This window comes from Trichoderma aggressivum (genome assembly GCF_033847375.1).
Source record: "Trichoderma aggressivum f. europaeum strain CBS 100526 chromosome Unknown scaffold_046, whole genome shotgun sequence".
Taxonomy (NCBI): domain Eukaryota; kingdom Fungi; phylum Ascomycota; class Sordariomycetes; order Hypocreales; family Hypocreaceae; genus Trichoderma; species Trichoderma aggressivum.
Genome location: NW_026946412.1, coordinates 222,700 through 246,188, shown reverse-complemented (window position 1 = coordinate 246,188; position 23,489 = coordinate 222,700). Strand labels below are relative to the sequence as shown.

At 49.6% G+C, this 23,489-nt stretch overlaps 8 protein-coding genes across 8 annotated transcripts; 4 read left to right on the top strand and 4 right to left on the bottom strand.

Annotated features, from left to right (window-relative positions):
* Window positions 1-693: 693 nt before the first annotated feature.
* Window positions 694-2,344, top strand: Triagg1_8900 (uncharacterized protein; the record flags this gene model as incomplete). Its single annotated transcript, XM_062903798.1, has 3 exons — window positions 694-1,120; window positions 1,191-1,522; window positions 1,577-2,344. 3 exons carry the CDS (start codon window positions 694-696, stop codon window positions 2,342-2,344), a joined length of 1,527 nt encoding a protein of 508 aa, XP_062752200.1.
* A 344-nt stretch (window positions 2,345-2,688) lies between these two features.
* Window positions 2,689-3,985, bottom strand: Triagg1_8899 (uncharacterized protein; the record flags this gene model as incomplete). Its single annotated transcript, XM_062903797.1, has 2 exons — window positions 2,689-3,357; window positions 3,428-3,985. 2 exons carry the CDS (start codon window positions 3,983-3,985, stop codon window positions 2,689-2,691), a joined length of 1,227 nt encoding a protein of 408 aa, XP_062752199.1.
* A 1,710-nt stretch (window positions 3,986-5,695) lies between these two features.
* On the bottom strand, window positions 5,696-7,352 carry Triagg1_8898 (uncharacterized protein; the record flags this gene model as incomplete). The annotated part of the gene is made up of 3 exons (XM_062903796.1): window positions 5,696-5,967; window positions 6,027-6,379; window positions 6,448-7,352. 3 exons carry the CDS (start codon window positions 7,350-7,352, stop codon window positions 5,696-5,698), a joined length of 1,530 nt encoding a protein of 509 aa, XP_062752198.1.
* A 3,340-nt stretch (window positions 7,353-10,692) lies between these two features.
* On the bottom strand, window positions 10,693-11,876 carry Triagg1_8897 (uncharacterized protein; the record flags this gene model as incomplete). The annotated part of the gene is made up of 4 exons (XM_062903795.1): window positions 10,693-10,811; window positions 10,863-10,985; window positions 11,051-11,722; window positions 11,792-11,876. 4 exons carry the CDS (start codon window positions 11,874-11,876, stop codon window positions 10,693-10,695), a joined length of 999 nt encoding a protein of 332 aa, XP_062752197.1.
* A 519-nt stretch (window positions 11,877-12,395) lies between these two features.
* Triagg1_8896 (uncharacterized protein) lies at window positions 12,396-13,529 on the bottom strand (the record flags this gene model as incomplete). Its single annotated transcript, XM_062903792.1, has 1 exon — window positions 12,396-13,529. The coding sequence occupies one exon, from the start codon at window positions 13,527-13,529 to the stop codon at window positions 12,396-12,398; it is 1,134 nt and encodes a 377-aa protein (XP_062752196.1).
* Window positions 13,530-14,310: 781 nt separating this feature from the next.
* Window positions 14,311-14,811, top strand: Triagg1_8895 (uncharacterized protein; the record flags this gene model as incomplete). The annotated part of the gene is made up of 1 exon (XM_062903791.1): window positions 14,311-14,811. The coding sequence occupies one exon, from the start codon at window positions 14,311-14,313 to the stop codon at window positions 14,809-14,811; it is 501 nt and encodes a 166-aa protein (XP_062752195.1).
* Window positions 14,812-18,119: 3,308 nt separating this feature from the next.
* Window positions 18,120-19,558, top strand: Triagg1_8894 (uncharacterized protein; the record flags this gene model as incomplete). The annotated part of the gene is made up of 2 exons (XM_062903790.1): window positions 18,120-18,206; window positions 18,254-19,558. The coding sequence occupies 2 exons, from the start codon at window positions 18,120-18,122 to the stop codon at window positions 19,556-19,558; spliced, it is 1,392 nt and encodes a 463-aa protein (XP_062752194.1).
* An 838-nt stretch (window positions 19,559-20,396) lies between these two features.
* Window positions 20,397-22,241, top strand: Triagg1_8893 (uncharacterized protein; the record flags this gene model as incomplete). Its single annotated transcript, XM_062903789.1, has 5 exons — window positions 20,397-20,591; window positions 20,658-20,755; window positions 20,823-21,191; window positions 21,273-21,416; window positions 21,476-22,241. The coding sequence occupies 5 exons, from the start codon at window positions 20,397-20,399 to the stop codon at window positions 22,239-22,241; spliced, it is 1,572 nt and encodes a 523-aa protein (XP_062752193.1).
* Window positions 22,242-23,489: the final 1,248 nt, after the last annotated feature.

Below are 23,489 nucleotides of genomic sequence, written 5' to 3'. Positions count from 1 at the left end.
AATTGAACTTTGATGGTGGCCGGGGAAGTATAATGGTATTCTCGTCAAGCCAGTTACATCAATCGACAAACCCACTTTCGCAGTATTAAATGATGCAGACGACTGAGTTGAAGTATAGGTATGGAGGTTATATTTATTATCAAGATTTTCAGTAAAGCTGCAACAGCTAGGTCAGAGGAAGGCTACGCTCCAGCCTTTGGTTCAAAATCCAGAATCAATCCGTAGCTCAACCTGATTGGCCACAGCCGACCAAGTCAAACCTCGAAGATTCAGGCCACAAAGTATGACCGCTAATCAAGGTTCAAGCACAACGCAAGCTTCAAGCCCGCAACTTATAGTTCAATGACTCAACCAGACCAGATAGGATCGTTCCGTGAGGGAAGTATAGGTCGTTTTTCACAGCGGAAAGAGTTTCCACCTCTGAGCCTTATAGTTTATGGGCAGGAGGGTTTGAAGACATGGTGGGGCCTTGGCTGAGAGTAAAGTGAGCCAGCAAACGGATGATTCACGTCGAGCCCAAAGCTTAACGGTATCGTTAGCAACCGCGTAATTACTTAAAGGCTGCTCTCTTCTCTTCTCGTCCTTCTCCCTTCTCCCTTCTCCCATCTATCTTCTCTCCTCTCCAACTCCTCGCGCTTTTCTCTCACCTCTCGACGTGTATTTTACTACACAAGTTAACCATCATTTTTCGTCATGGACGACGACACGGAACAACAATTGCGCCAAGCGGCACTGAGCCTAGATCCTCGCCAGATCCAACGACTGCTGCATTTGCACAAGATTGGAACCCTTGCACCGCTTCTAGACTTGGCTGAAAAAAAAGAAGAGTTTCTTGTAAGAGTGACTAAAGATCAAGTATTGGAAGAGCCAGTCTTGGATTACGTCACAGACCTTAGCACCAGAGAGACGCTTTTCGCAAGCCTTGGGAGGATCATCCGCGAATCCAGATTGAAGTGCAAGATAAACATGACACTATTTGCAATTTTTATGGTTGCCCCGATCGAGCAACTAAAATGTACTGTCAAGAAGCTGGAGGAGGATATTCGGGAGGACAACCAGGGCGAGATCAACCAGTTCTTCTCTCAGTGTGAAATCACATGCGTGGCCAGTATACAAGCGAGTAGGTTTTCAATCCTAATACCCCTGACAAACATTTGTTTAGAAATCATTACTGATGCTTCCCCCTCTAGTTGCGAATAAAGGAGGGCGACCATCGGGCTCTTCTGCCAACGCCAGTGTCCACAGCCTCCAAGCTACGCCAGTTCAAGAGAGTCCGATGAAACGGCAACGCCAAACCCATGAAAGATCGGTTTCTGATTCAAAGTTGCCTCAGTTACCAACAACTCCAGGCCGACCAACAACTCCAAGTCGACGAACTGCAGGCCTGCCAACAACCCCAAGCCGACCGACTGACATTACGCAAACTCTGGCCCTCAGCCCGGCACCAGCTGCTCCCCAAACGCCAAAGTTAGAAGCTGCAGGTACTCCAAAGACTAGTCGGAGCCGTGAAGTTGCCAATTGTGTAAGTTGCCATTCTAGTCTACCCACCACCCGCAGACCATCTAATAGCTAGCAGTGCAAGAAGCGAGACGGCATGAGGTGCATGATCACCAAGATGGAAGACCCGCAAGCTGCACATATTTTTCCCTTCGCGGGATTGAACAGCTCAAAAATACCCAATATTGTCTCTACTCTACGAACATTTTGGGGTGAAGACACAACCACGCGGCTTTCTAAGATATTTTTCGACCAAAAAGTCGCCGAGACTCCCCAGAATTTCATCTCTCTCAATAGCCAGCTCCATGTTTGGTTTGATAACGGCAGGATGGCGCTTAAGCCATTGCGCGAACTCGCCGACGGCACAGTCCAAGTCCAACTTCACTGGCTAAACAAAAGCACACTGAAACCGACAGAAGATTGTAATAATATCAGTCTTGCGAAGGATTCAGCTGGAATTAGAGAAAATCAGTCTTGGGGGACCATTACCGCTCATCGTCAAAGTGGCTTGCCATTGGAAACAGGGCAAGTTTTTAATCTTAGCGCGCTATACCGAGACAACATTCCGAGTTTTGATCTTTTACAATTGTCATGGAATCTTCTCCGGGTTGTCGCAATCTGCGGAGCAGCCGAACCAAGCGATTTGTCGGATTCCGACGATGATGACGACTACGGCTATGAAGTCGAAACACAGACGGCAATGTACACTGACGATAGCTATGCTGAGATGTCTCGCTGGGCCAGAGAATTAGGAAAAGAAGTAGGAGATGATCGAGAAGAAGAAGAGGAAGAGGAAGAAGAGGGTCGAGAAGAGGACCCGAGCTACAATGGCAAATCTTCCTTTTAGGAATCGGATGGTGCTGTTGCTGGGCATACGATTGCACAATAAGTGTACAGTCAGCTTTCTCGTCGGTATACCTACTAGGTACCTATCATGGATTGTATGAGTTTTATACGGGATACTGTCAACGGGGATGGCTCGGTACAGGGTCCGCGTTATCATAATGAAGCTTCGGGGGAGGTGATTGGGAGTTGCGGCCGCGGGAGTGAATACATACATGTATGCAAAGAAGTTTATTTGCTACACCTACCTTGCACCTTACTTTTGTAATGAATGAGTTATCAAGGACAGCCGGGAGATATTAGTACCCACAAAACGACATGAAACCACCCCTTTGATGATGTATCTACTTAAGCCTCGACTTCCGACTGCTTCCATTTGACAGCGCCGCCGACGATACGGCCGCCATTCTTTCTCTTGACGCGGCAGCTGATGCCCACGTTCTCATCCCAGATGAACCGCCAGATGGCATAGACCCAGCTCTCGTGGCGGGGAAGAGGCTCGTAAAACTCCTTGGCAATGTCATACACGGCATGGAGTCTTGTCCAAGGAATGGCCGGGAAGTCGTGGTGCTCGTTGTGCAGCCCCACATTGTAGGTCAGAATGTTGAGGGGGCCGTAGTAGGAAAAGGTCTCTGGAACGGGGACCTTGTTGTCGGGGTTCCGCTGAGTAGGGGTGACGGTCTCGTAGACGTAGTGCTCGGCGATGAAGTGGCCGGCCAGAGGGTGCAGGCTGCCGGCGAGGAAGGAGGAGAGCAGCAGGTAGAGGAGAGCGTTGATGGAAGCAAAGTGGAAGAGAAGAAAGTCAAAGGCGAGCTGGGTGACGACGTTGAGGAGGTGAACCCAAGTCATGGGGATGCGGTAGACGGCCATTGGGCGGATGGCGTAGAAGAAGATTTGAAACGTGCAGAAGAAGGCCTTGCCGAAGATGGAGTCGAGGACAAAGGCCTCTAGGGCAGTTGGGAGATCGGTGTCGAGGCCATCCACGCCGAGGGACTTGTGGTGAGTGAGGTGATACGGCTATACAAAAGCGTTAGTATATCGTTTTGTAGCTTGACAAGAGACTGTCGATATTGGGGGCTTGGCGTACCCTGAACGAAGCACTATAAGGAATTCCAATGGGCAGGTTGGCAAAGATGGCAATGAGGCGGTTGGCCAGCGGGCTCCTGAAGGCGAGGTTATGCGAGATTTCGTGGATGGCCAGAAACAGGTTCTGGTTGGCAGTGGCGCCAAAGACGTAGGCGACGGCCCAGAACTTCCAGGACCAGAAGGGCGTTGACCGCAGGAGGTAGGCCAGGACGATCTGGAGGCCGACGACGCCGGCAACGACGTATTTGGTCAGAGGCTCAGGGCCGCATAGCTTGAGGACCTGCAAATTGGAATCACAATGCCTTGCGTTAGCGGTGATGTTTTGTTTCCGAGCAGCAGAGTGGTGGGGGGGGGGATGAGAGATGAGGGGAGCAGTCAGGCTTGCCTCGGGATGGGCCTTGATGATGGCCAGGCGGCGTGTGCGGTGCGGCTCTTCGGTGTAAGTCCAGAAGAATTCGTGCAGCTTGTTATCGCCGTCGGCTGGAGCTGGAGGAGGAGCAGCGGCGGCAGGTTGAGGCTGGGCCTCTTTGGTGGCCGTTGTGGCGGCTGACCGAGCCATTTGGGGAGATGGTGAGAATGAAGAGATTGGACTGATGTTGCGATATGTTTGGATGATGAATCGATATCAGGATCAGAATCAGCGATTGCCCGTCTGTCTTTGTGGCAATTCAAGGCTGCCGGGGTTTTGGTTGACAGGTGGATGTTGAGGTTAGAAACGGCTGCGCAGCTTCGCCATTCCGAGCTACTAAAACCAGGTGGGCTGGCTGTTACTGTTTCGTAATATTTGATCTGCCCAGGCAAGTGGAGGTCAGAAAAACCGAGACCGGAAAGAAAATAAGTGCATATATGCAGGAATATAAGCACCTAATTACTAAGTTCATCTTGTACCTTTATAAAAGCACGCCTATTTAGCTAATACCTAAATTTAACTATACAACTATAGTAGCAGTTATTTTAAAAATATATATATAGTAGCAATTACTAGAGAAATATAAATATAGTAGTAGTTACTAAAGAGATATAGATATAGTAGTAGTTGATAGAGAACTATAGATATAGTTGTAGATACTGAAAGAACGGGCCGGTGTATAATTTACTACGTCGGTGTTGATAATCTTCTTTTTCTTGGTTTTTCTGTCCCCCACCTGCCAGGACACAAAAGCGGTGTCTCTAGCCTCTTGCAGTAAACCGAACCAGCAGGTTACAGTGCATCAGGTACCCAGAACCGCCTATTTGCGGAGGGGCAAGAGGCGCTGGAGAGTGCTTTAGCTTAGGGGGGGAGGCGTTGGGCCAATCAGGGTCTTGGGGTGGTCTGATTTGGACGAGTTGTGTTACGACAAGATGGATGATAATATGTGAAGAGTTGGGTATCAAGAGAGGGGAATTCGATGGAGGTGTTTTGAGGGGACGAGTCAAAGAAGTAATATATTTAGATTAAAGTTATTGACGACAGTTATGAGGTGCGATGCGCATTGTTCCAATGCATCATCAGTATATGGAGTGCTCCATAACTACTACCTTAGTAGGCAGATCACTTGCAGGAATACCCGGGAGTAAATCAGTCTTGTTACATTCAAAGGGATAGAGTCCATAACTCAGCAATATGAATCAATTGGTTCAATTCTTTGACTCCATCTTTCCCGTGGCAAAAAGGAAAATTCTTTCAAGCCATGCTTTTTGAGGCCATGATCAGCAAGGGAAAAGCGAAAATGCCACCCATGGTAGCTCGATAACTTTTTAGCCTAGCCCAGCTTCGACTTTATTGACAACAACTCAACCATGACCACTTCACTCCAGTTGCTGAATCTGTAGCTTTCAAATATTAAACACGCTGATTACATCATCACATCTTTTCTACAACTACGAATACATCTACGGGGCATCTACGAGGCATCTACGAGATTTAGGTACGCTACATCTACAAGTCAGTAAGTCAGATCCCGCCGAAAGCAGAAAATCGGGCGGCATAAATCCAGGAAAACGCCGTGCATGTCTGCAGGTCTTTGCAAAATGCTCTCCGAGAAAAAAAGTATTCATCGCGAGAGATGTAAGTATTCTCGTCTTCTCCGGCCTTTGTACCATCCCCTCCGTACGCGGCTCATCTATTTTGCACACCTTGGCCGCCGCCCATCGTGTATATGTGTGTGTGTATAATATAGGGTATGTATCTCGATGCCGTCGTTATCCAGAATCGGCTCCCTTCTTCCCTCTTTTTCTTCTTTTTTTTCCCAACTCATTACTTTTTGGGGATATATATAACTTCATGACTTCATATTCCGTTGCTCTTGCAAGAAAACACGCCGTGTACCGTGCCGGCATCGAATTGATCAATGATGCCCTGTACACTGGCATATGTGCCCACTGTCAGGAAGAACACGCCCATGATGATGATGGCAATGTTCACAGCCGTTGAAAATGCTGCAGTAATGCCGTTGCGTTTCCGCCCAACTTGCTTGTCCGCGTTTCGCATGCGCAGGTACGCGACGCCCCAAAAGATGAAGCCGAACCAACTGTCGAACAAGGATGACATGACGGACAAGACTGAACAAAAACATTCGTTAGCATGGATAGATGGCAGTTTCAGAGCGGTCAGAACTTACGTGAAGAAAAGAATGGAATGACCTGAGAAATGATAAAGGCAAAAATCCAGGTGACGAGCAGGATGCCGAACCAGCTTCCCCATCCCACGACGGTGTGGCTATGCAGGTGCACCGAGTTGCGAAACGCGCGGAAGAAGACGAAGCGGGCCGTAACCGAGGCATACAGGCATCCGAGGAAGATGAGAGTTGGGATCATGAAGGAGAAGGAAACCTTCTTGTAAAGATCATCCAACGATCCAAACGCCGGAGCCGTGACATATTGGTTGCCAGTGTAGGCGTAGATGACACCGCCGACAATGGAGAAGACGATGATTTCGGCGATTGTGCAGGCCCACAGCGACTTGGGGAACTCCCTGAATAACGATCCAGTCAGTATAGCCGCAACAAGGAAACAATGAATTGGGGAATCGAGAGAGCTTACCGAGGATCGCGCATCTCAGCAATGAAACTGGGGAGAGTAATCTGGCCAATAAAGGTGTAGCTGATGTTGAGGAAAGCTGACATGCCGTTGACAAAAGTCGTGCCCTTGACTGGAATAGCCGTGACAATGGGCGAGCCCAGAGCCGCAGTGTATCCTGCGGGCTTGTTCTGAACACCAGCAAAGACGGTTGCCAGCAACACGGAGATAAAGGTAAAGATTGCCGACGCCGTACCAAGCTTGGACATCATGCTGAAGGTGCGAGGCAGCGATGCAATCAAGCAGATGACCGTGACCACGACGCCAAACTCCACGGTACGGCAGCCGCCAATCTTGTCGCTTTCAGTCATGGTGTTGAGGTACTCTGCGCCGACCAGAACATGAAGAGCCTGGATAAACGTATTGTTCAGGACAAACATGATGGCAGTCAGCCACCACGCCCATTCCTTGCCCCAGAAGAGCATCTGGCCAATGTCGCACACGTCGCGCACCTCTGGATGCCGCAGACAAAACTCCCACAGGACAAGACTTGTATAGAGCACCAGGGCCGCAACAACCACAGTCAAGATCAAGCCGGGGACAAGACCCAGCACGCTGTAGGACCAAGGGAAGCTCATGATGGCCAAGCAGATGTACTCGCTGAAGAGTAGCGCCGCAGTCTTTTGCCACGAGCAAGTTCGATATTGGATCGAGGTGCCATCTTCCGATGCGAGCTGTCGGTTGAGGATTGCTTCGCTAGACTCTTCGCTTTCAGAGAGGTCGCTCTTGAGGTAGGCGGGCAGCGGTGCTATCCGGGGACCAACCCAGACGCTGGAGCCGCCAAACAATGAGGCGAACCGCGAGAAGCCACTCGAGTGAGACGTTGTCGCCTCGAGGTCTTCAGGCCGTGTCTTGAATTTCTCAGACATTGTTGCGACAAAGGGGGGTGATCCTAAGAGAACAATGAAGTGGCCGAAATGGGGGGAAAAAAGGGAAGATGATGAACAAGATCAATACGCTTCAACCTTGAACCAGGACTCCGAGGAATGAACCAACCACATCAACTCGAACTCTATGGAGGCTATGTGTGGTTTTGATAGCAGAGGAAGAGGAAAAGGAAGAGGATGGTGGTGATGGAAGGATGATGGAGCGTCGGTGCAGCGAGGGCCCGAGATAAAAACGGCGATCCTTCCCATGCTGCTTGTCTGTACTTGTGTAGACCGTTTCTCGCCCAATAGACGGCCTCGTAGGAGAAAAAAGCAGGCAAGATTTGCACCACCAAGAGCCCCTTAGCGCAGAGACGGCAGGGATCTCGCGAGCACGTCAACCGCCGCGACCATATCTACACCGTAGATGGGCCCCATGTTCCCATGTTCCATGTTCCTACGGACCTGCTAGGCTCCGGACAGTCTTGGCCAAATGATGACGTTATTCCGCCTCCACGATCTAGCGGCCATGGATTGAGGGCCTCTAGCCCGCCCCTGGAGCGCCGTCACGACGAATCCTGTGGAGTCGCATCATCCTTAGCCCTGGCCGAGCCTTGTGCCTTGCTCCAAAATGCTCCGCACGACTCGCATAATTTGCCGATTGATCCGCCTTTTGCTCCGGTCGAGAAGTGGATGGGGGGATGGATCTTCGCGGGTGGTCGCAAACGGCCCTTCGCCGACTCGTCGGTCGCATTCCAACCACGGAGATGGGATAGCCTGCTTGCGTGCTCGGTGAAGTTGGATTCGCAAGGGAAGAAAGACTGGAGCCGCAGAACGAATCATTGGGCAAGGCGAACGGGACTAGTTTTCCGTGGCTGTTTCGACCAAGCCTCTTGCGTGAGCGGCCAACAGAGATTCGCCCTTGAGGTTTTCTCGTGGCTTGTTCCTGGAATCGAGGCTTTAAATCTCTGATTCTTACTCGCCACGGTGCTTCACACAATGGAATCGGCGGCGGGTGGCCATTGTAGCCATTGGTCGGCTTTGGATCTTGGAATCTAAGAGAGGAGTAAGCAGACACTTGCGGGTTAGTCTCTTGTCCTCCCACGGAAACGTTGCGAAGGAGGATTTAGCCACCAGATCTGGACTCCCGCGTACAACAAGATTCAATGGCGTTCGTTCTGACCGCAATTGGCGGCGCAACCAGCGGCTGCGCTCTTCTAGCCCCGACTAGGCAGACGCATTTTCTTGTCAGCTCAGGTCAAGAGCAACGATTAGCATCCTCGTGTCGCCAGTAGTCGCAGGTAGACGATCCAGTTGCGGCACACGCAATCGTTGGAGCGTATCGCGCAATCTGCAGGGCCAGAGTCTAGGCGAGTTCCAAAAGGACCAGATCCAGTGATTTTTAAGCTTATTTCAGAACGTAGCTTTGCTAGCCACCGTTTGCACGTGCCGGCACTCCCAACGTCCAAAACGTTGATCAATCTGGCAGATCTTTTTGCAAAGTCGACGAGTCTGTTTCTTTGGCAAATGGTGGTTTCTTTTTTCTTTTTTGGAGCATTTGCCAGAGCAGTGGAAGATGGCAAATGTTCTCTGGACTCGAGTTTTTGTGTAAAAATAGTGCGTAGCAGGTATGACGAACCGGTGCTGCAAAAGAGGTTCCCGGTGACTCTACAAAACTACAGTTCTACGCGCTCAACACCAAGTTTTCACCTACCGTAGATATCACCAAGTGCTACTACGCAACGCAATTCTTTGCGCCAATTCCCCAACCCACAGAAATGCAGCATCTGTAGATCTCGCACGCAAAAAGCGAGGCAGCCAAGATCACCAAGAGATCACGGATATCCTCCACTCAAGAAAATCTCAATCGAATCAACATCCCAAAAGAAAAAAAAATTGGCACAGATGACAAAAGAGTTCGGCGTCTGGTTACACCCTATAGGGGATAAACCAGGCGCCTACATCTCTGTCTATCTATTAATTGGAGAAAGCAGGCGTCCCCGCTTAGCTCCGTTAAGTCCAGGAAGTTGTCGATTTTTGGCGATTCGTCGGGGTTTCGAACTCGGGGTGTCGTCGATTCGGTTGTTGGCCTTCGATCCTCAGGGGGGTAGTTTGACCTGACCGCTGCACCACGGCGCCTTCTACCCCCCGATAGCTATTGATCTTACGGGGGGGTATAAAGTGTTCGCAACTGTCGTGCTGTCCGTTGACGGCTCCCGTCCTCCAGGAGGAAGAGGGGAGCATAGAAGAGGCATTCAATGATGATATTGAATGCCATGGAGCCATAGAGCACCTGAAAGGCTTGCAGCGATATTCCAAGTCGGTTGGATCGGGGTGTTGTGGTCTTGGGGCGCACCAACATGGGTACGGTATGACGTTCGCCGGTGGCCCCGCCGCACAGATTGCAGTATGGAGCGCCGTGTCCAGAAAATCCCGCCCACCCAAGGTGAGGGATGTAATCGGAGCAAACATGATCGATGCGGCGACTGGATATCTGAGATCATATGAATGAAATTCGACAAGTCGGATCTCTCAGAATGGTTTGATCCGCAGCTCGTAGCATAAGGTATGCGGCGAGTCTCTGAAGAGTCATCTGTATAAGCAACAGTCTTCTCCAGCGTCTGGTATCTGTACTACCGCCGGTGACTCTGCGTCATGTACAGCACAACAGAGACTCTGCATGGCGAAAATAGCGCAGATGAACACCGCAGCGTAGCTGGGAGATGTCTCTGCCATGCCATAGCTATCGAAATAGCTGCGCGGTTCGCATATGATCGTATAACGCTCGCTCGGCTCTGTCGGAGGAAGAGACAGAAGAGGGCCGATTCAAGATGGCGGCTGGCGTGTAAAAAACCACTCAACAAGCGGAATAAACATGATTCCAGTGTTTGAACACACGTCAAATGGCCATCCGGCAGCGTATCGACAAAGGCTCAGGTCAGGATGCATGAAGGAAGAGGAAGAAGAAAAAATAAATGCAGGTTTACAATTAGGCTGTCGTGCTGGAAATTGGTGTGGCGCAATGGAGACACGGAATGCACTTATTGGGGCAGGCTATCACCAAAGCGGCAACCGCGGGTGTTGCTTGCCCTTTGTGGATGGCCGCACCGATAGATGCATCTGTTGTTGCCTCGATTCTCAGGCGTCGTTGCTTGTACAACATCGATCTTTGGCTTCCAGTTGATAAAAAAGCAAGATTGCTATCATTCTTGAGCTATTGAGTGCGATTAAGTTTATTACCTATTTACGCCTCAATACTCTATTCATGTCGCAGAGTTACATATGGTGGGCGACCAATCACATGAGCAATGCCCTCTTCTCGACAGTCCCGCTTTCAATACTATCATGCGCTTGTTGCCCATGATTCAGCCAATGTCCAGAGTCTACGAGCGACTGCTTCGTCACGAGCATATTTCGGAGTCTCCTTGATTTGGCAATCGTCAATGTATGCTCCTGGATGGTCTACATCACCGTTAGCTTCATGCTTCAAACCAGCGCGACAAGATTGCATACCGTCGAGACTCGGGTCCAAAGCAGCGACGAGAAAGCTTGCAGCTCCCTGGCTTGCAGTCTTGTACACCATTTTTTGGTTCCTGAACTCTCCTGGAAGATGCCGTTGAAGTTCCGTCAAGACAACTGATAACGTCAGCTTGCATGAACCCTCGTGGACTCTACTACCTACTCAGACATGATTGACTCACCTCCAGGAGCGGCACTACCGGCCTTGATCTTTTCTCCAGAGAAACCCTCACTTAGTCCCTTGGAGAGGAGCATCAATGCCGTGCTGGTTTGGGAGTACGCCAAAAATGGGACGTATCCTGTGCCGAAGCCCGTAACCCAGCCCATGCCGAGCTTTTCTGCATTTACAACGTCGACCTGCTCCTCCTCTGGGAGGTCTTTTCCGCCGTCAAAGTTGTAGTCACTGAAACGGAACGGCTGGACGTAGAACCCGCCACTGACAATGTTAACAACCCGCGCCTTGGATCCCGCGGCTTTCAACTGCGGAGAAAGAAGCGTCGTGAGAACGAAATGGCCGAGGAAATTGGTGACCAGGTGTGCTTCGAGTCCATACTTTGTCATCTCTCTCTCGGGGATGGCCATTACCGCTGCATTGTTGATAATGATGTCAATTTGCGGTGCCAGCTTTTGGATGTTGGCGGCAGCCTGGCGAGTACTGTCCAGGTCTGACAAATCGACATGGACGAGATGGATCTGTGTTTTCAGATTTGGATTCTCGGTCCGGATAGTGTCGGATACGGCAGAGGCCTTGGAGAGTGTCCGAGCAGTGAAGATTAGATTCACCGGGCCATACTTGGCGAGAGCTTCAGCGGTAGCAGCACCGAGTCCATTGGGACTGACGCCAGTGATGAGAACTGCATGTTTTAAACGTCAACTGCTGTGATTCGAGCCTTCGAAGCAACAGAAAACGGCCATGTACTTACTCGTCTTTCCAGCAATCTGGTCGCGAAAAGACGCTGCCACTTCTTCGGCAGTTGTCTCTGCTCCAAAGCTGTTATTCGAAGTCATTTTGATCTAAACTTATGAGTCGTTATTATGATGGGCTCTTCGCATCTTCCGACTGTCCCATCAAACTCCTTTATACATCCAATCATTCTCGGAGTTATTATCACCGAAGAAACTCATCATGATTCGAACGCTCAACGACTTTGCACTCCGGATTTTACAAGAAAATGTCCGTCCAGGAAGCCAATCTTGCATGACCTCTTTGGGAAAAGCCAGATCGAAACAGTGGCTATCAGCCTGCGGAGTTAATGCACGATCGGTTCCTTGCACTAGCTTGTCTCCACATGGCTGAAGTTCTCTCACATCATCCTCGCCATGTGATTTGCCTCGCGGACTTTACATGGTAAATAGAACGCTGGAAAACGTAATGCCAGGACGCCGTCTATTGTCTTTATCCGCTCCAACAACTAATGATTCTACCTGGAAGCTTCTAATAATTACATCACGCCTATGAACCGTCATCGTGACCATGTGATTGGCCGTTGGGCCGGGCGTAAGAACAGATCATGATGAATAATCCCGTCAAACTGCGTCAATCAACTCCTTATAGCCCATCAATCCCGTTCCGTCTAAACAACCAATGTACTCTGCTTCAAGGTCGCTTCTTTTCAATATCCCTGCCTCGACAGAGAGCTGAGTTTGTCCTTTGCCCATACCGAGGGCCCCAGAGTCTTTGTGATGTTTCTCAAACGCCATACGAGCCTTGAAGTGGTCTCGGGTGGACTTGCCAGAGTATTCAAAGGCGGCGAGATCCAGATAGAAAACAAATTGGCTCGTGATACGGGACTCTGGCAATGTTGAAGTGAAGCCATCGTCTATTTGTGTCAAGGCAGTATTGCGAAAGGATAGGACGCCATGTTTGCTGCGCTCCTTGTCCAGTGAATTCATCCAGCCTTTCACAAAGTCATTGATGTGCTTGTCCCAAATCTCCTTTTCTTGTTCCGTCGTTTGCGAATAGTCCTGGAATTCCCACACGTACAGCATGTTGTCAATGCCATGTGGCAGTACTACACTCCCGAGACGGATCTGATCAATTGACGTGTCTGCTGATGATGGAGGATCTCGAAGCCCCACCGTCTTCTTATCAGGCATCGCCTTCACTTCTTTCTCCTCCATGTCTTTTCTCTGTGCCTGCGAGATGAACGCAGACTCAAAGTCGTCTGATTCATGATCAGGGATACGCTCACGATAAATGCCCCAGTATTTCTGCTGTGGCGCAATATCGGTATAATCGACGTCTGAGAATTCTGGCACCAGAGCAAGCCCTTGCTTTTTCGTCGACCCGGTGGCATGCATAAAGCGCCGTGGGCTTATACGCATAATCTCACGCCAAACGCCGGCATCTTCTTCGAGCGAGTTCCAGAAAGTTGACACAGCAGTGCTCTGCCACCCGGCTTCGTAGTCTGTGCTGGAGAACCAGAATGCCTGGAAGATGGTAGTGTTGCAGTTTGACGAGGGATTTCCTGGTTGTCGGGATTCGAGTGCTATTTGGACATGGCCGGGGCCATTTTCGAGAGTAAATATGTCTTTCAGGGCTGCGATCGAGTTAAGAGGTGTGAGGGACTCTGGATGCTGGACGCCGAATAACGCTAGAACTGACGGAGTGTTGTCTAAACGAGCTTCCTTGGTGGCAAGAAGAGGCAATTTGAAGGTCATTGCAGAGGTCTGTAGTATATGTACAATGGTTATTATAGAAAAGAAGTGTTTGCACTATTGAAGCTGTTGGACTAGTAGTCAGCTAGGAAGCTACTCAATGGTATATACGGGATAAAAAACACTGCAAAGAATAGCTATAAGTAATATTCTGAAACAAAGAATAACAACAAGATGAAGCAAACATTCAGGTAAATAGACATTCGGCATTAATATCATTAGCTCTTCCGCCGCCAATGCCGAAGTAACGGGGTGTCGATTGATGATCGTGGACGCTAAGCGACTTAAACGAGCTAGACGATGATCCTACCAACTGCAATAGCTGGCGAAACTGTCGATCAACGCCGATACATCTTCCATAATTGAAGCTTAGCTGTTGTGAACTTACGTTATTTCGCATGATGTCGCCATACAGACCCAGATATTGACGTTGAGGCTTCTGTCTGGGTGGATCTTGCTGTAGCATCTCTGTTCTAGGGCAGGCTTCTACAACCGTGGTGTTCCGGCCTCCCTTTGTCCAATTCTGATTCCAAATTTGCATGCGTGTCAAGTTCTTTTGCTAACTAATTGTGCCCAGGTTAATGTTGTATCAGATGCTTATGAATCTTAGCCGATCGCCCTCCAACAACTATCGAGGAGATAATCACTCTCTGAAAGATTTACGCCCTTTCAGAAGACACACCGCCATCAGGCATCTCATTCATCCAGAAGCTACATATATATGCCATATTATTGTAAGATTTCAAAGAATGCTCATAGATTTGTTTGAAACATTTGTATCAAGATGGTGGCCAAGAAACTCGTCACGGTTGTCGGCGACACTGGCGCGCAGGGAGGCTCAGTTGTTGACTATCTACTCAAAAACAAATCTAAAGAATATGCCATCCGCGCAATAACTCGACCTACGGAGAGCGCAGCAGCAAAAGCACTTGCCGCCCGTGGCGTTGAAGTGGTTCAGGCGGATTTGACTGATATCGCGGCCCTCACAGCGGCATTTGCTGGATCACATGCCATTTTCGCAGTAACAAACTTCTGGGGTTTGTTTTCAGACTCCCAAAAACAGTTTCCTGAAGAAAAGGATGTTGCTTTATTGGCTGGCCGGGCTGCAGCTATTGAGACTCAGATGGGCATCAACATGGTAGATGCGGCATTGACCACTGATACGCTGCAGCAATACATTTGGTCAACCCTCACAAACGCATATACGGTTAGCGGTGGTAGAATCAAGCCGCCGCATTACGAGTCCAAGGCCCAAGTTACTCGATATATCCAATCCAAGCCATAAGTGTTGGCAAAGATCACTTTCGTGTGGTGCGCCTACTATGTGACAAACTTTGCGGGCTTAACTCGACCTATTTACGTCCCAGCTACTGGTCAATATATCCAGGTATCTCGTGAAATTCTTTTCTCGTCATGGCCTATGGAAGTGCAAGAGTTTACGGTTGGGATGGAGTTTTGGGATATGATTCGGGATAAGGAGTGGACAGGCAAGGACAGATTTCTCACGTATTCTGACTTGGGGATAGATATTACGACGTTGAAGAGTGTGAAAGATTCTTTTGCAGAGCTGGAGCTCTAGAAATGGAGTTAGCGAAAGGATGTGATAGTGGAGAGACCTGCAGCTAGACTGTATCTAACGAAGGATATTAACGATGAGTAATCATTGAGATGGAAGATATGCATTAGCTGAGAGAATACGAGCTCCGGTTAGAGTCGAAATTAATGTACTACTCGCATTAGGAGAGGAGGATGTGCAGCCACTCTAAAACCGTGCCCGTGATCCATGTCAGCGAGGATGGGTCTGGGTGACGATGGCAACTTATTTCAATGGGTGAAAGTCTTGCACGTATTTATACGAGGTTATTCATATTGGCTATATTACTGACCACTTTACTGCAAGATGTGATTCTGGTGTAAGTAGTTATGCCTTATATACAATGTATTAAGTTACAATTTGTAACAGTTTCCAAGTAATACCACACGAGTCTGTAAAACTGTGATTCCTTTTCAATGACCTTCTTCCTGTCACTGTTAAACTACCGAATTGACCTTATGAAAAGGTGAGGGACTGAGGTATATGGAGACATGGATGTCACGGTTAAAATTTTACTGGCCAAAGATTTGCGCTCCGTGGAAAAGGGTCCTTCAGCTATTCCGAATCCTGCATAATCTATACGGAATTAACATTTGAAAACATAACCTAGCATAGTTGCCCGATACGTCTCACTCTTTCGGGGTCTGAAGGATTCTGTTCTTCAAGGTGATCGCCGAATAGAAGAAAATTGACCCACCATCGACCCTAGCAATGAATGCAAGACTGAGATGTAAGCTGTAGGAATCAAGACCGCGGATGTTTAATATGTCTTGTGTAACAGCCTCTTTCGTGGGTGCCCGATGTGGGCACTCAGGGGGTGCTGAATAGGCGAGCTTCAAGCCTTCAACTGGGTCTTCAGCCAGGCCATCCTTGTCAATCTTGCCAATTACCGGGCTACAAACAACCCAGCACACATTGCAGACGAGATCGAGTGGCAACCTTATTGGCAAGCCGTATTTGTCCGAGGGTTGGACCGATTCCCCGACGCCCGAGAGACGACAACCGGAATTCAAAGCTTCTACTATAACAGCCGGATCTGCAGCTAGGAGAAGCACTTATGGTAGGATTGTATCCCACCGGCGGCTGGGCATCCTTGAACCGACCTCGAAGTATTTTGGCGCTATTGGAAGGACATTGATGTTGCCTGGGCCCTTCCTAGAGACCGATATCGCCGATGAGGTTTGCGTTAGCGCCGCCGACAATCACTTCAATGGCCACTGGGACGTTGGGGGGAGGGTGGACGATGATCAAGGGGTTTCATTGGCTCGTTTTCAAGTTAACACAATGTTACACATTCAATGGAACATCCTCTATGCATGACTTGCTTGGCCAGGCAGACTACCACCAGTAGTATGCTCCCGTGAGTGGGACAGCGGTCCAGGCTCGAGTCATCCATGGGCAGGTTTATCTACAATTAACCCAAAAGCCCAGCTGGGCTGGGCTAACTAGCCCCCAGACCGGGGTCTCTTGGTCGTCAACTACGCGGCGAGAGGAGCTAAATCTGGCGGAGGATTCAGAACTTTGGACGCCCCTGACGAGGTTGGATCTCCGCGGTATCAAAGGCGAAGTCGGATAATCATTGAAACTGAAGGCCATCGCTGGGTGGCAGTGATGCTGATATGGAGTAAGTATCAACGATCATCTCATTTGTCAGGATACTTCAACAGGCGCAGAAGGGGTGTGGAGATTCCTATTTCAAGCCTGGAGGGTCGGATCCTGTCATGATGTTTGAGGACAATGTTAGCCTGTGATGATACAATTGGGTAGGAATGGTATGTGAGAACTAAGGTTGGGGCTTTTGTGCAGAGCTAGATATATATGGCTAAGGTTGATGTGTATAGCAAGTGTGCTTGACTCGGTATACTTGAGTATATGGGTGTTTACTACCCAGTAGGCATATGAAAGGAACAACTTTGTGATCACAGGCAGACTCTAAAACGCACGAATCTATCTGGATGCCTAGATATGAAATCCACGTTACGTATGTTTGCCTGCCTACCTATGGTAAAGGTACTATACACTTTCCTATCGTGTTTAATACACGGGGCGGGAGACAAATTTTCCCATCGCTCCGGTTTGGGGCCGGTTCAACGGAAAGACGATCCTCGGCAGAAGTTGGGATACAACTGATTAGTTTTCAACCTACATGTTATAAATAAGATTTTAGCATTGCTGCAGACGCTTTTGAGAGACTTTCAAACCCAGCGAGGCTCCCCGATATCCTCATGAATCATGAGGACGATTTACTCAATTATGATTACTAAACCACGGAGCAACCGCCGCCCAATGACACGCTGGGCTGGATGGCTACATGAATAGGTAGGCTGCGGCATTGCGGGTTGGCCGCATATCAAATCCTGCTAGGTAGTTGACTCATTGAATAAATGTACATTTTCCCAATAACTTGCAGGATTTTTACTCGGTTTCGTAGAGTTTGTTGTCGAAGCTACTTGGGTTACCTGACTAACTATCCGAGACACCTCGGATAAAGTCTATAGTTGGAGGCGAAACTGTCCTGAAATCCCATCACGGAGACAATGATGGATGATACGAGAGTCATGTTCTAGCTTAAGAAGGCAATTATACTAGCAGTACAGCCTCGGCCTGGTTGCTTCTACGATAGGTGCAAAATATGCCACCGCAGGAAGAGATTGGCGGTAGATGCTTATACGAGGCCCGGAAGGGGATAGTCTCCGCCAGCTGGCCCGTATTTGTCAGAAACAAGCATCACCTTTGGTTCTGGCAGAATCCTTTCGGCGAAATCTCAGTGTATTTTGTAAGCGACCATGGCTTTGATGGCAACTCTGGCCGTCGGAATCGTCTGATGGGATGTGCATTTTGGCATAAAGCGCTGGGCGGATGCATCAGGAACTCAACTACTTAAGGCCATGGTTTGGGGGAGTTGATGACGGCGGCAACTGGATGATTAAACTGGAACCGTCAACCTCCCGAGTCCTGATCTTCACCACCAGATCAGATACTACAGAGAACCTCACAAGATGTCTTCAGAGAAACCACGACGCAGCGCGCGGCGGGTAGAGCCGAAACCGCAAAACAACTCGCCGGAGAATGACGAAAGCCTCGAGGTTTGTTTGTTTCATGCATGTCCACGCTCACATTCAGTTCAACGCAGACTGACTCGCCAAACCCAACGCAGAAACGGCGGCAGCGGAATCGCAAAGCCCAGCGCCTATTTCGGCTACGGCGTCAAGCCGCGCATGCAAACTATGAGAAGAACTTGATCCATATGGAGGGCGCCCTTGAGCAGATGGCTTCTACCTTTCTCGACTTCACCAACGGGATCCTTCAGTCACCGCTCATCAACCGGGATCCTGCTCTCATTTCAAAGCTGCGGACGGCAACCGACAGCATTCTGTTTCTGTGCCAGGGCAGCAACAATGACCTGGACGACAACTCTGATAACAGCCCGCCCACCATCAAGGTTGTTGGCCCCAGCCCCAGCCCCAGCCCTGATAACGCTGCTATCCAGCAAGGCTTCCACGGAAACGGGCAGCTTCCTCAGCCAGCTCCCGTAGACAACATGTTTCTTGATTTCAATGCCTTTAACCAGCCCCGGCACGCACCTCAACCGGGCGTTCAACACAGCAACCCGTTGTCCGGATGGCATTCGCCTCAGATCAGAAACATATTTGGCAACGGCTTCATGAGCCTGCCGCCCATCGACTTTGCCGATTGTGCCGACACCGATACCATGCTGCAGATGTATCCGGCCGAAGACTCCCTTAGTATGATTGTGACCAGAGCCTCGTTGCAGAATGCCTATGATGCCATACTGAGCGATACGCAGACTACTACCCCGATGGTAGATAGGATATTCGGCTTCCCTCTGAAATTCCGTTCGCGCGAGGAAATCCTCATGGTACTGCGCTGGTACTTGAGGCCACAGTCTCCAGAAGTTGTTCGATTAGCCACGGCCGAGTTTGACGACTACCTGGTGGCCCAGTACTATCACGGAATCGTCACGTCGCAGTATAGAGCCGTCGAGGGGGTGTTTCGCGGAGAAATCGTAACGCCACCGGAAAAAGGGTCTCCTCCACCGGCGCAGAGTCGGATCCTGAATGCCTACCAGATCGAGCAGTGGCTATTAGCTTGCGGCTTGAGATATATCGACTTCGATACCATTGCGCTCACGGATCTCAAGCCAACGGGCTTGCTCCTGAACACCAAACCCCCCGATGATCCGGATGTCCTCCTGGCAACCCTCAGGGCCCTACAACAAGAGGGTTCCATTTTGGATAGTCAGACGCCAACTGGATACAACACGATCTCTGAAGCATTGTCCAAAAACATTCGCCTGTCTAGATCACGGCTGATACATGTTCTGACGGGAATATCCTTCTGCATAGACAAGGGGCCGGCGTATTGCGAACAGGCCCTTTTGGAGGCGGTGGTTACAGCCATGATTCCCGCCAGCTAGGTACGAAGTAATCAAGCAACCATTGAACTTGAAGGCATTAGCTGTATGATTGGGAAAGAAAAAAAAAAAAGTCTAATAATAAAGCGTCTTTTTATAGAAATACATTTCATGTTGCGCCTCTGCACATACATATATAGCTACTTCGGGCCCCTTTGAAAAATTTCGCCGCATGCACATTCGACCACCCTCTTTGCTGTGCGCAACGTGAAGCAATCCGACCCCCCTGCTCTCTAAACTGCAGGTTACGTGTTGGACATGCCCCATACTACAGCGGACAAACCATATACATGTAATTGTCGAGCATTTTCGCTGTCCGACCCACGGGCGGCGTCTGTTTTGGGTTGTAATTTAGGGGCGCGCGGCTCTTATTACGAAAGAACTCGGAGCTGCTTTGTTAACAGGGAGCGAACAACCTCTCAACTGTGCCTTAGCAGTTGATTAGTTTACGGCTCTTACACTTGGAGAGCATTACCGAAGAATGATTTGTATCGAGTCCCGCCACGGAGTCGCTGATTGGGCGGCGATGTGTTGAAGTCGGAGCACTTAGCTAAGACGTCCGACTCAGCATCTCACCACCATGGGCTTTAACTCGTAGCAGTCGGAGGAAAGTCTCGTCGGCTCCCTGGTCAAGTGCTATCAAATTGGCTGTTATTTTACAAATACATTGCTTTCAAAGCATAAACTGTGTTGATTGGAATCATGTCTTATAAAGGTGTTAGCTCACCTGGGCCGTGGCTCACCGATTGTAGTCGGCATTTCTTAGGTGAATGCGAAGGAAACGAAAGAGAAGGGAAAAAAAAAAGCAGCAAAAGATTGATCCGCGAGATCTTATTTCCAAATGGCGGCCGATGAAGAGCTGAAAGTGGATCGACCGAACGAGCAGTCAACTCCAGAATCGGGCGAAAGCACAACCACCATCGATGCCGAACCGACGAACCAGACAGAAGCGACCGGGGAGGATGTGGTCAAGAGGGATGAGGGAATGCGGAAGCACTTGATCGCCTTGAGCATCGTGCTGTGCCAGCTTGTCGTGGTATGTGGGCATTGAGCAATTTTCACATGCATGAAGAATCTCTCGTCTTAACCGAAAGCGCCTCAGGCTCTTCCTTTCGGCTCTGGCCTTTTGGTCGCCTTTACGGTTCCAGCGGAGTTGGGGGCCGACCCTAATCTGGGCATCTGGATTGCTGCAGCGTACCCGTAAGAGCTGTCTGTCCTTTAATTCGTATCTGCCGTCGGCCAAGTGCGCGTGTAAACTGACGAGGAGGGTCGTCTTCTTCCGCAACAGGTTAACTCAGGCGACTTTTGTTCTCATGGGTGGGCGGGTTGGCGCCGTACACGGACACAAGAAGATTCTCGTCATTGGCAGCATCGTTTATATCCTCTTCAACCTGATTTGTGGATTCATGCGGACGGTCGAGACCATCATCGTGATGCGGGCTCTTAGCGGCGTGGGAGCTGGCATAATCGTCCCGAACGCCATTGCCCTGCTCACCACATCGTTTCCTCCCGGCATGGGCCGCCTGATATGGGTCGGATTGTTTGGAGCCATGGCCCCTGTTGGCGCTGGCGGAGGATCCGTGTTCCCTGGCTTCTTTGGCCAACTGCTACCTTGGTGGTGGCTCTTCTTCTTCTTGTATGTGAGAGACGAAATAGGGAGATGGTACCCTGGTTTGGCAATACGAACGAGCAAGGCTAACGATGGGCGATCGTGTAGTGCCATTGCCGGAGCCGTGATTTTCGGAGCCGCTGCCGTTATTGTACCGGCCGAAGAGGTTACGATGGATCCGAACGGCAAGGTTGATTATCTGGGTTCTTACTTGGGCGTCGGTGGTTTGATCTTGTTCAACTATTCCTGGACGTTAGTATCTGTCAAAACTGCAAACTCGATCTTGACAACATCTGCTAATGTTGATACAGCGAGGCCGCCATCAAAGGCTGGAGTGTCAGCTATGTCTACGTCCTCCTCATCCTTTCCGTGCTACACATAGCCCTCTTCTTACTATGGGAGGCCAAGTTTGCAAAGGAACCAATTCTGCCGTTTACGGTTTGGTCGGCGCCGTCGTTCAAGCCCATGCTGCTGTCGGCCTTCTTCACGTTTATGAGCACGGGCATTCTCCTATACTACATCACACGATGGCACATTGAGATTCGCCATTTCTCCAACTTCCTCAACGCTGCCGGATTTGTGACGTTTACCGTCATGGCAACGATAGCATGCGGCGCGAGCGCGTTGAGCATCCGGTATCTGCCTGCGCAGTTTGTCATGGCGATTGGGACGGTTGCCGCCCTTGTTGGGGGTATTCTACTGGCAACGATGCCGGCACATCAGACTTACTGGCCGCAGGAATTCCCAGCATTGTTCATCTTGGGATTCAGCCCGGACTTCATCTTTACTGCTGCCCAAATCATCACCAGTAACAGCGTCAAACGAAGGCTCCAGGGCGTGGCTGGATCGCTCGTTGGAACGGTCCAGCTGTACGGCTTGAGCACGGGTCTGGGATTTGCTGGGACTATTGAGCGATACACGAACAAGAATGGAGGCGACCCAATCGGTGGCATAAGACATGCTTTGTGGTTCTCTGTTGCACTGGCTGGTGTAGCGACGCTGGTGTGTGTGATGATTCGGATTCCCAAGGATGAGCGTGAGGGCTGGGACGAAGATGAAGAGCAGCCTCATGCGTAATATGCTTCGGAAGAAGTATCATCGGGTTGACAATGAATGGTTGATGATGGTTGATTCGACAGCAAAAGCGAGATTTCGATCAATTTTGTCACCTTTCAGATTGATATTGTTGGTGTTGGTGCATTTGATGATGGATAGAATGATCTAGATAAGGCTTCAGTTTGAACACGTATCAGCGATAACATAGCACTTTTTAATTTAATTTTGATAGAAGAAAACTCAAATTAGTCAATGCTACCTCTTATCTCTATAGCCAGAGATTAAATAGATGTGTATCGGCTCAAGTTGCTATCATCTTGTTATATAGAGTTTATAGTGTCTCTCAGCCCGCTAATAAAGACGGTGGCTAAACTCTCACGACGGCATCGTATTCGGGCCATTCACGACCGAATAAAATCTAGATAGCAAAACTGGATCGTTCGATACCATATCAAATCAAAAAGCCAAGACCTAGTCTAATTACATCTCCAAATCATTGATGCAGATGCGCATCTCGAATCCAACTTTTTCCTTGCCCTGTGGCTAGTGTCTGGTCACCCAAACGCGCCACAGTCGTCATCCGCAGAGCTGATCCCCAAGCATGTGACGTGACCTATTAAATGCTATCGCAGCCTTGGGCCCTCGTTTCTTCCAAGCCTCCAGCACATAACTGAACTTTTTGCGTCGTCGATATAATACAGCCCGACAACTGACTGCTTCACCCTCGTTTGACCGCGCCCCTTGAATTCATTCAACCATTATCACAGGCTATTGTATCTTGACATCACATGTGGCTGCGACATTGCGACGTCGCTCACGTGCAGATAAGGATAAGCAGCCGCTCCCAAGTCTGGACACTTCACAAGCTTTTGGTTTGTCATACGAGCTAAAAAATCATATCGGGGTAGTGGGCAAGGCAAATCGGAGCTGCTCTGGCTCGCGCTTTTTGCAGACGAACAAACGACTCGGGGAGAAGAAGAAGAAGAAGAAGAACCAAAAAAAAGGGGGACGCCTTGCGCTCTTTTTTGCATTTTTTGCATCTCCCATCCCCTCGGACAAAAAGGACGACAGTGCAAAAAGGCAAGCCGGGCAAGACAGATGAGTAGCCGTTGGTGAGGGAGCGATTCCGGGCGACTGCATCTCGGGGATTGTCATCTTCGCATCGCGGCGGCACCGAAAACCGGGGAAGCGAGCGGTTGTTGCGTTTGCTGGCTTTTGGATTTGGATTTCGATTTCCGCAACGACAAGACAGATAGACACGATACAGCA